Source organism: Dipodomys spectabilis, unplaced genomic scaffold (genome assembly GCF_019054845.1).
Source record: "Dipodomys spectabilis isolate Male_0828 unplaced genomic scaffold, ASM1905484v1 ptg000669l, whole genome shotgun sequence".
In the NCBI taxonomy this organism is placed as follows: domain Eukaryota; kingdom Metazoa; phylum Chordata; class Mammalia; order Rodentia; family Heteromyidae; genus Dipodomys; species Dipodomys spectabilis.
In genome coordinates, this window is record NW_024871346.1 from 3,869,630 (window position 1) to 3,881,393 (window position 11,764).

The 11,764-nt window shown below is 41.8% G+C and overlaps 1 protein-coding gene across 1 annotated transcript in view; it reads left to right on the forward strand.

Moving 5' to 3' along the window:
- Window positions 1-8,357, forward strand: part of LOC122101567 (24-hydroxycholesterol 7-alpha-hydroxylase) — a 37,136-nt gene extending 28,779 nt beyond the window's left edge. The window contains exons 9-10 of the mRNA XM_042671929.1: window positions 6,575-6,662; window positions 7,710-8,357. Coding sequence (XP_042527863.1) covers window positions 6,575-6,662; window positions 7,710-7,781 — 160 coding nt within the window. The 3' untranslated portion in view covers window positions 7,782-8,357. The remainder of the gene's footprint in view (window positions 1-6,574; window positions 6,663-7,709) is intronic.
- Window positions 8,358-11,764: the final 3,407 nt, after the last annotated feature.

Below are 11,764 nucleotides of genomic sequence, written 5' to 3' on the forward strand. Positions count from 1 at the left end.
CAACAGGGAAAGAGAACCTCCTTAACACAAGAGGGCGCATGAGAAAGCCAGGTGACTCATATGCAAAATACTGCCCCTAGCCATATGGAGGGTTGGGGCCTGGAAACCATCTTGGACTGGATAAGTAGCACAAAAGAAGGCACATCTTCCTGAGATGTAATATCAACTTCAAAGACAGAAAAGAAGTCGAGTGCTCACTGGAGGACGATGTTACCCTATGTTAATATGGAGGCCTGTATCTGGAGTGTGTGATAGTCCAAGCACATTTGTTTTGTGTTACAGATCATGGTGTTTGGGTGGAGATATCTTACATGGCCACCACCCCACAGGCTTGTCTTTGAGAAAAGCTATCAGTGGCTTTCTCCCTTTTGAAATTATAAATAGCCAATTGCTTTGGAGGAGTGAGCTGAGTCAAATCCCCATGGATTTAAATGACAGAGTAAAAATCCAATTTATTCTGAGAAATGTGTTTCATGCACTGGATGCCTTCCGCAACTCCGTTTTCTAAATGAACATGTTTACTTGTAGAAATATGTTCTTACATTCTTACTAAGTATATACACGTCCTTGAAAAGGTCTATTTAAAGGGTTAGGAATGAGAGTGGCTGAAGGGTGAATGTGGTTTAATTCCACGACTCTTAGACAGGCTGCCCGAATCCTGTATTAATTTTAAGCCATGCCTCTCTCTTCTTACTGCTTTGCTAGGGAGCAATGACTCACTCAAAAGAGCACAGAAACCATTGGTGAAATTGCAGTCATTATTTTCCTGGCCATTTCATTTTGACATTTCATTATGAGGCTAAGATTTGAGTCTGTCAAGAACAGAAGAAGCAATTCAAGAGTGATGATTTTGGTTTTTTGATATTCAGTTGAAAGTGCCTCTAAAATATGTTTCCAACTAAACATGTTCTATTCCGAGCAAAATTTCAGAAAGCATCCTTTCTCCTTTTATTTACAAAACAGCTCCCCAGACTCTCTGTGGGGCATAGAATAGCTGGACAGGGGCTGGGAAGGTGGCTCAAGTGGTAGAGCACTAGCCTTGAGGGGAAGAGCTGGGGGACAGTGTCCAGGTTCAGCTGGACAGGGTATTGGTGTACTTCTGGCGGGGTGTCCTCTTTTCTCCAATGCCAGTACCGTGAACTTTCTCACTTCATCCATTTGAGTGTCTTCTCTTTAACAGGTTGGGTATGTCTTCTGTTCACACAGGTTTCATTCCTTACCAAAGAGGACTGAAATGGAAAGCATACATTTGCCCATTGGCTATTATTTGCCAATCACCTAATGCCTTCTCATTTTCTAGTAGTTGTGATTTTTACCTGGGGATCCATGGACTGTGGGCTGCTACCTTCCCCCAGCTCAGCTCTGGTGAGGTGGGCTACTGCTCCCCAACCCACTCCACTCCCTCTTTCTCCATAATAGTAGGTTTAGGTGTTGGCAGATGTTTTAAGCAGGACAATTAACTACCAGGGTTTCTATTGAGATTTTTCTGGGTCAAAAATAGTCATTTCCTCTAGGATGTGACTAAAGAGGCACTTAGACCCAGAAACTAGTGGTAGCTATTTTGAGATTCTTTTAAGAGCCATGTTAGAATGAAGTTTATAACATGGAATGAAGCAACAGAAGGAAATTGCTGAGGAGAGTTCTGCCCGAGGCCAGCCCCAGCTCTTGGATTTGTTAGCTTTACAGAATAATTCATAGCCTGGTGTGGTAGTCGCAACTTGAGGTGTTAGCTACTCTGGAAGCTGATTGTGGTTTGAGTCACAAAGTTCCCAAGACTTGATGACAGCTGACAAAAAGTCTGATGCAGGAGCACACACTTGTCATCTCAGCTACACAGGAAGTTTAAGTGAAATTACAGTCCGAGTCATTCTGGACAAAAGGCAGCCCTTCTTTGAAAGTAAATAATGCAAAAAAAAAGATTAGAGAGTGGCCCGATCATTAGAGTATTCGTTATCAAGCACAAGGCCCTGAGATAAAACAACAGTACTGAAAAAAAGCAGTTTATTTTCTTTAATTTTCCTTAAAGTCAGTCTGTAAGTTTTGAAAGCGAGGATAGCGTTGTCAAATGTATAGGTATCATTGCAAGGCCATGAGAACATGAAAACAAAAACAAGGAAACATGACACCACCAAAAAAAAACACACACACAGAAATTTTCAATAATCAACCCCAAAGAAATTAAATCAAGATCTATGAGTTTCCTAAAAAATAATTTCAAGTAATTGTCCTAAGGGAGCTCAATAAGATACAAGAGAACTCAAAGGCAAGTCAGCCTCGCCAATCAGAGTAACTACCTGACTAGGAGGAGAACACTAACAGAGACGGACATGTGGAGTGAGAAATAAAATAGTCTCAACAGTGGATTTAGCCAAACAGGAAAACCGGTGTGAACTAGAAAACAGGTCCTGTGAAACTGTTTAGTCTCAGGAGAAAAAAGGAAAGAACAAAGAAAACCCACGAGATGCAAAGGCCACTATACATTAGATATCTATATATCTACCTACCTAATCTATCCATATGTGTGTACATTTATATGCATTGTGGATATGCATATATATGCACATATATGATATAGTCTCTATAGACACAGATCTCTAAATACATGTATCTAGTATATACTAGAATTTCCACGCAAATATGTATATGCTGTATGTATATACATTTGTAGATACATGTGCATATATACATACAAATACTAGACATATTTCATACATATGCATATATTTGATAGTGACAAGAGAAGGTAGAGAGAATGGGGGGGCAGTTATTTAAAGGAAACTTCCCAAACTTTGGGGACAGGTGTACACCCAAGCCTATAAAATGGTTTCACCAAAAGAGGATTTCCCCCCAAGATATAGTATAGCCAAATTATCAAATGGCAATGACACAAAATCTAATAGTGTGAAAGGAAAGTGTCAGGTCCCACACAAGGGAACCAGTGGCATATTTTTTCAGCACTCATCTTGCAGACATTAGGTGGGAACAGGATGACAGATTCAAAGTAATGAAATACTTTACCTGCCGGGACTGTCCTTCAGAAATGGAGGTGAGGTCACACCTCTGAAAGTCAAAGAAGACCTGGGGGAGCTCACCAACTATAGACCTATGTGACCAGAAATGTTGAATTGGAGTTCTTCAGGCAGAAGTGAATGGATGCTAATTGTAAACGTGAGCACATTCGACCGTATCACATTTAATGGAAATATCTGCCAACATGTAGCCAAATGTGTAACTAAACTCAGCATGCTTTTCTGTCGTTATGGTAAATCATTTAACGGTAGTAAAATTACTTCAACCATAAAACTTAAGTGACCACACCTGCACGATTCTTCTATGCCCAGGCCTCTCACATAGAGAACTCGGGTGACATGGTTCAGGGAGGTACGCCGTCCCAAGCCCTCCAGGGAATTCTGATGCACACTAAAGCTGCAGAGCTGCCGTGGGTCTAGATGGCTTTGCCTCCTGCTGCCTGATTGTTTTTATCTTCTTAAAGGATTTCTTAGGAGGATGAGGCTGTGGGGAAAGGGCCTTCTCTTGAGCAGGAATGGCCATACTTCAATGCATGTTCCCAGGGACACGGTGCTGTGTGCAGCCTTCTCTAAATGCCAGAGCAGGATTGTTCTGTTTTCATAAGCTGCAGCAGATAGCAACCAGAAGAATACATTACAGAGCTCTGGCTCTAGGAAACAGGAGCAATGTGCCAGCCCATGTTGGCCTTGCCCACAATCACTTCTTACAAATGACTGTCGCCTGCCCATCAAACTCTTCAGCCCCAAACTCCAGCTCACCTTGTTACAACACCTCGGAATGCCCTCCCTGGAGTGCCCTCCCTCCAGGGTTCTCTACTGCCCCCTAATTAGAGCGTCCACACCCCTCCCTCAACATGGCTGCTTAAAGCCTGCCCTTCCCTCGAGGTCTAGCTCAAGTTTCACCTTCCCACAGTCCAGTCACTGTGCTTTTTCCAGACTAGAATTCTGTTGTGTGTTGTTTCCCCCGGTACCTTATATTCTTACCTTCAGTGGCTCATTTGTTCATTCCGTGCCAAGTGCTTTACAGGACTCTGGATTCTCATTGCCTGCCCAGTGTTCTTCTAATAAGTATTTACAAGAGGGGAAAACATGTGAGCTCTGAGGACTTAAGAAATCTTCAACGTGTTTATAGTTCAGTGAATTTTATGTGTGGATGTTGTTCTTGTAAATGTAAAAAATCTGTTAGAAATAACATGCCTTGTTATTGTCATTGTTTTGATATTTGAAGCATTAAAAAACATGCTTAGCATGAACATAGCTCAGCTTGCTTCTGCAGCTCTTCTATAAAAATACAGATTTATGAGGCACTTTTCTTTGACATTAGAGCTTTTAATGTCACAGATGAACAATTTCTGGCACTTTATGCTTTTGAAGAAAATTGGGCAACCTAGTAAAAGCTTAACAAACTATTTTTACTTTTGTCATTGCCAAAATAATAACTTTTGTGGATAATTGAGATAATTCTACTAGAATATGCATATATTTGAGTTGGGAGGCCCTAAGATTTTAGCATGTTATTATTACTGCATTATTAATTTATCTTTTCTCCTTATCTAAGATACCAAAACATCATGTTAATACTAACCCTAGCATATACTTAATAAACATATACTTAATAAATAGCATTAAAAATAGAAGAAGAAAAATATTAAAAGCTCACTAATTGATGAAAAGTCAGACTTTTAAACTTGATCTCTAAGGAGAGTCTTGTGTGTGCTCGTGTGTGTGTGCGTGCGTGCGCGTGCATGCGCACGCGTGTGCGTGCCTGGGGGGGCTGGTGACACTGGGCCTGGTGCTTGCTTGGTAAGCTCTCCATCCCTCTGTGCACACACCTCGCTCCTATTTCTGTCATTTTTCAAGAATACTATAGAGCCTAAAATTAGGAAGATGTGCATTCCATCTGGTAATGGAAATGTTTTTCCTCTGAGATTCTTTCAATATGTACTTTTCTGCATAAAAGGTTTTATTTGTTTGTGATACTGGGGTTTGAAATCAGGGCCACCTAGTTGACTACCAAGTGCTCTACTAGAGACATGCCCGCAGTCCTTTCTGCTTGGGTTGTTTGGGTTTGATTTTGTCTGAGCCTGCCTGGACCTCATCACCCACCCACCCACCCCAGCATTTTTTTAAATTGAGGTTGGTCTCACTTTTTGCCTAGGCTGCGTATAAAATGTTTTATAACATTTGATAAAATGTCTGACTACATTTTATATTAATGGAAGACTTGGTGCCCACTTAAACAGGGAGGTGCTCAGGATTCTCTCAGTGATGACTTCCAGTTTTCTGGCCCATTGCACTAACTGTACTCATTAAGGTCTATGATTCCCTAAAGGGTTTGCCTGCCCAGTGTGATCAAAGGAAAGATAATGTCATCACATTCACCTTTTTTTCAGTTCTTGTAAGTTTCCATTTGTATCTTAGAAAGAAGAGAACAGACTTACATATGCTTACCTAATTTCAAATAAATGAAAAATCAACATATTGTATGTATGATGTGTGCAAATATTTCGTCAGCAGGGAATACATGATTTCAAAAGGTTGGAAAATCTCTTTTTTAAATTTTATTGTAAAGATGATGTACAGAAAGGTTACAGTTACATAAGTCATATAATGCGTACATTTCCTTTTAAACAGTGTCATTCCCTCCCTCATTCTCTCCCAGTTTTTCCCCTCCTAAGACCCCTCCCTCTGAGTTTGTATAGTTAATTTCCAACATAGTGTCTAGTGGATTTCACTGCTGAATTGGCTCATCCTTGTCCCAACATTTTCTGTGCTTCCCCTTCCCCTCCCTAAATCAGATAAACTTATATACAAGACAAAGGGTACAGACACTAAAAACAGTGACAGAAAGGAGTAAACAAAAGAAACAGAAAAAGGAGAAGAAAGAAGAACTGCAGATGGTACAATAAAAAATGTCTTGCTTCCATATCTTGGCGTCCATTTTGATACATATCATTTTATATGATCGTGTGCACGTGGCGATTGAGGCCTTGCCATCCTCTCCGAAGAACACCCTCTTTTGTTCTCACTGTGTGAATGGAGATTCCTGAGACAGGAAAGAATGGATTCGGAGCTTCTACAACATACAGACAAGTATTTCTGAACTGGGGCCGGATTCAGTAGAACTTTCTGCAATCATGGAAATGCTTGAAATACATTCTTTATGGTAGCTGGTAGCCACGTGGGACTATCCGACATTTGAAATCTGTAACTGAGAAATTGAACTTTCTCATTTTTTAAAATTCTTTAAAGGTTTGAGTTGAAATAGCCACATGTAGCTGATAGCTACAGTGTTCAAAAGCACAGGTCTTAAACTTCCAGGTTTTGTTTTTGTTTTGACTGCTTTCCCTGGCTAAGCATTTTAGATATCTGAAGCAGTCCAGCCATCACAGTGGCCCTCTGGAATATGTGGTATTAAGAAAGAAAATGGTGATGTCGTACCCTGTGGTTTTTTAATAGTAAATGATTATGAGAAATAGCGTATTTGCTCTGATGTATGTATACTTTCTGGATATATTCTGATGTTGTACATTGTCTACTTTCAGGTGGTTCGCTCTGTTAGAGATTGAAATATGCCTTATTTTAATGCTATATAAATATGACTGTTATCTCCTGGACCCATTACCAAAACAGGTGAGTTCAGAGTTTTGGATCTCAGCATGACTTCCATATTGAAGACACATTAAACCCCGAGGTTTAAGTGATGGGCACAGTTTTTTTTGTTTTTTGGTTGTTTTTTTTTTTTTTTTTGGGTCCAGTCATGGGGCCTGAACTCTGCGCCTGAGCACTGTCCCTCAGCTCTTCAGCTCAAGGCTAGTGCTCTACCACTTGAGCCACAGCACCACTTCCGGCTTTTTTTCTTTTTACTTATGTGGTGCTGAGGAATCGAACCCAGGGCCTCAGGCGTGCAAGGCAAGCGCTCTACCACTGAGCCAACTTCCCAGCCCCAGTGGGCACAGTTTTAAAAGGATCTAGGAACCTTACAATTCGTTCTGTCAAAACCCTCAGGAATCTCTTTGCTCTGGAGTACACTCAGTGACCTCCTGGGCCCACACTTCAAAACCCAAACTGTATCTACCTTCTGATTCCTCGTTAACTCCAGGTCTTCAGGCTGTTTGAATAGATTGCTTGTCCTTTTGAAATCCCTAAGTGTCAGAAATCTTTCTGTATTCTTACCAATATGCTGACCTCCCTTCATCCACACACATAATGTTCAGACCTGTCCTAATTAGGGAGATAAGCCACATAAAGAATCCACAAAAATGTCACTTTGGAAAACCATGACCACAAGTACCTTGTAATTGTGATAGCTGAGTGCATCTAAGATCTGTACCATACATGTACCATTGAGAACGCCACAAAAAATTGATTATGAAAAGTGTGTCTCAGACAGGTAGAAAGAGATTTACTTAATGTCTTTAGCCAGATAATGTGAAGCACAGTAGGCAGGCCAGACCATAGGTTTGGGAGGTGTAGCAAGGAGATTGTTGTTAGAACAATGCATTTCCCTCCTTTTCTGCTCTTTGTGTGCAGGACTAAAGTCGATTCTCAATGTTGTGGGACATTCCAGCATTCAAAACCCCCAATCTGCACCTTTCAGAGAATCTAGGCTAGTTAGGTCTAACGCTCTTGGCTTACATCTCTTCATTTGTATATTTCTTCTGCATTTCTTGTTTCCAGAGTGATCTCCATCTGGTAGGTGTCCCCAAGCCTGAAGGGCAGTGTCGAATTGAGTATAGGAAGAGGATCTGATGTCACTGGGGTCCTGGGGTCCTGGGCCTCTGGAGGAGCAATGCCGCGCCACCTGTAACTCTGCAGCACCCTGACCTGAAACACCCAAGGGGTCCACGTGCCTCATGGCTTCAAGACCAGGAATCCATCATCACACCCACTGACGCAGAGGCCCGATTACAGGATAAAGCAGAAGTTAAGCAGGTGAAATTTGGTTTCATACAGGACTGTGCTAGACCAGACCATCTTGTAACAGGTTATCTGTGAAATTCTTAGTTCACAAATTCACTGTAAAAGCAATGTAATTAAATTGTTTTGAAAAGAGCATAATATCTCAGATGCTAAACATGAAATGATCATTTCTAATGGTTTTCTACATTTTAAATGTGATTCTTCAACTCGGGATTGGGGTTCTTGGTCTCTGTTACTAGAATGTTTCATTGCAATCGTGTCTGATGTTAAAAGCATGAATAAAATGATGATTTGCTAAGGCCTGTAAGGCCAGAGATCATGTCTGACATTTGTGCCCACACTTCCTTACCACCAGGACAGCCTCTTCTCTAAAGAGAATATTTAATAAATGTATGCTGATTGGTATATTGATTTGTATTTTAATTAAGGCAGACGCTCTCAACTCAAAAGTATTTATAATTATAGTTTGACAGAAATAATATTTTTGCCAATGTGTAGAAACACTATATAACACAGGGTCAAGGCAAATGACTTAATTTAATCTCTTAAGAGTTCCAACTATGAAATATATTCCTTCATTCACAGTGAGCTGGTACATGCATGATGTCCTCTGAGCTTTTATCTCAGAGGACCGGACTTGAGTCATCTCTTTCCTACCAACATACAAATGACTCCCTAGGAGAAAATGAAGTGCTCATAAGGTTCTGAACTTTTCCATATGATATATTGACTTGGCTGCTTGGCTAATAGCTCATAGCTCAGCTTAGCAGGATTGGGGATCTCATTGTTGAAGGGGACTAAGAAAGTAATTTAGAAAATGCCCCCAACAGCTTTGAGATTTGTAAAACACACTAAAGCTCCTACTAAATACAGCAGCTATAATTCAAAGGAAGGTGTGACTTCCCAGACAGCCAGAGCCCACCATGAAGCACTGTTTGTATGTAATATCCACTTCAGTGGGATTACAGCTATGCAGTTACTGTTTACCTGCCTTTTCTTGCTTTGTAAGGATGAAGGGTAGCTGACAAGTCTACACTTTAACAAAGAATGGAAACACAGGAGATCTGTAGATCTTTGGAATGATACATACTTCTGAGCACTATCCATGCAAGTCCCACATTCTTTTTATTTTCTTAGCCTGAGGCTCTATATCATCTATAAGACAATACATCCTCATGTATTAACTGGAATTTCCTGAACGCAGAGCCTGCTACAGACTTGTGTACAGAAAGATAGATAGCTTCTTTGGTGGATACCGCCAGGCCACAGCAATGAGAGAAGGAAGGAGAAAATAAGCCCCAGAGATTATGTTATTTCGACTTGCCTGGCACCACCTGAAAGGTATCTTCAGACCTCCAGCCATTGATCATGTGCAGCATCTGTGGCTGAGCCCATGCTGACAAGCTCCTGTTCTCCACTGAGCAGCGAATTCCACCTGCAGATGCACGCAGCACTTCTCAGGTAAATGTGTGTGGACCTAGCAGGTTTCCATCCTCAGAGAAGCTACAGCAGTCAGTGAGAGGTGAGGCTGAGCCTGCCGGGATGTGCTGTGTCCCCTGGCCGAGGGTGGGCTGAGGGGCTGGGGCACAGGGTTCCATCTGCCCCCCTTCCTTGCTCTGCTCACGTCATCTCAGGCTCCCTTCGGGGTCAGATCCACAGAGAAATACACAGATTCATTCTGTCTTCAAAGCAAGCGGCGGCCATGACTGAAGTGTGGCCTAAAGCTGCCTTCCTGTGTATATTAAGTGTTCCTTCAAGGTTTCTCCACACATAATGAACTGTAACCTGACGTGGGTAAACTGCCTGTAGTCTCCTGTAACAAGAAGCTGAAATTCATCCAGCCGTAAGAGGCCAATTATTTAAGCCATGTTTAAATGAAACAGGTGCAAGCTGTAACCAATCAGGCCCAGCACCTCACTTCTATTTTTTTCTATGACACTTTCTTTTTTCCTTTGTTTTTTTCTTTCTGTTTTTGGCTACAAACACAATCTGCCCCTGAGGGGAGGTGCTGCATTCTGGGTATTTTGGGGTCAGAATGCCACACAATCCTAGCCCCGCCACTGAAAGCCAATTAAGATCTATAAAATTGGGTTTGTAATTTTGTTTCTTCTAACAGTTGTAACAAGTGTATGAAAGGGGCCGGAAAGAAAGTGCAGATGAGCCCAGGCTCCCCTGGGGAAGGGAGAGAGTGGGCACCGCTACCCCCTCCCTTGGGGGTCCCTCTGTCTCCTTCCTGGAGCAGAGGGTTGGAGGACCATTCCTCCTGGCAGGGCTGGGCTTTGCATCATCCCACTTTTCACCTGATCTTTTCATCTTTCACCTTTCTGGTTTCCCAAGTCCAGGGTTCATTGCACGGGGCGAGAGCTTATGACCACCGCAAGTCTTAGCAGAACCTGGAATGGAACCAGGATCCAACTGCATCTGGTAAGGAACTGAATTTGGATCCGGTTGCACATCTCTGACACCTGACTGGGTGGGCAGGAAGGCTGTAATTGGTGATGACTGTTTTTGGAAATTCACAGATACTGTATACTCTTTCCCCATTGCTTTGTACTCTTGGGGACTTAGTACAAACACAACAACAAACAAATGACGAAGGGAGAATCTTAATGAGAATTGGGTGATTATCTACAGGTGGATCCAGGAAACCTATGCCATCCAGTAATTTAATCCAGTAAACTAAAAATGTATATATAAATGCTTGAGTCAGCTGTTAATTACAACACAAACTTTTATTCCGTCCTGTATCTACCATGTAAACGAGCTCCCTGTCTCCTCGGATGCCGTGAAACCAGGGGTCTAGCTTAGGAGCAGAAATGCACAACAAGAGGGAATTCTCTGGTGCCTGTCAGGTAGGAGATGAAAAGATGGAGAAAGGGAAATGTGTTTGGCTTTCAGCTTTGGCTTTTTAGTCAGTTTACCTCCGTAATGTTTTTGATATTTGCGTGATTTGTCTATGAGATGAAGCTTCGCCAAGCCCTGAATGAGTCAAGTGAGTTTGTAGCTTTGGTTTTGAGGCTCTGGGGCCTGGGTGGGTGGACAAAGCAAGGCCTAGGACAGGTATGGTTTTTTTTGGCACCTGTGCTATGGCACCTAGCTATGGAGGGGCCTTGCTTGGCTAAGACCCCTGTATCTTCTCTCACCCAGCTGGCTGCTGACCACGCTGGAAAGGGTTGGATCTTGTAAGCATCATTTTCACAGCTGCCTATTCTGTCCTGGGCTTTGCACCAGCTGTGTGAGTCAGGGACCAAGCCAGGCCCTATGCTTTCTATCTGTTCTGGGTCCCACAAGAGTCCTAGAGAAAAACAGACAGGGAGTTCTGAGGAGGACCTGTGGCTAGTCTCTCAGAAGCCCCAGTTCAGATTAAGCTGCTTGAGGGGTTTTAGGTGTGATTCGGTTGGTAGAGCACTAGCCAGTGAGTAAAAGTAGCAGGTACTGAGCTCAATAAAAATAAAAAGAACTAGGCTGCTTAATAGAAACTGAGCTCACTGTTGTTTGCAAAAAGAAAAGAAATAAGTGTTTGAAAATAGGTAAATTAGGTAAAGATAAAACACTTGTAAATGAACTCTGTTTCAAGAATCTTTCAGCCAAAGAGATCTTAATGTGAAATTATACAGTAGATATTCATTAGATGTCTGGCCCGTTTCTAACTAACGTAAACTATTAGACTAATTTTCAAGCTTATTGAGTTTATGTATTTTGACCTCTTGTATTTATATGGCATAAAGTAGCTAAATGAGTTGGGTGTGTTAATTACAAAGTCAGCACTTCTGGGAAACATGAAAAATGCCAACAGCAGAGTTCAAAATTGC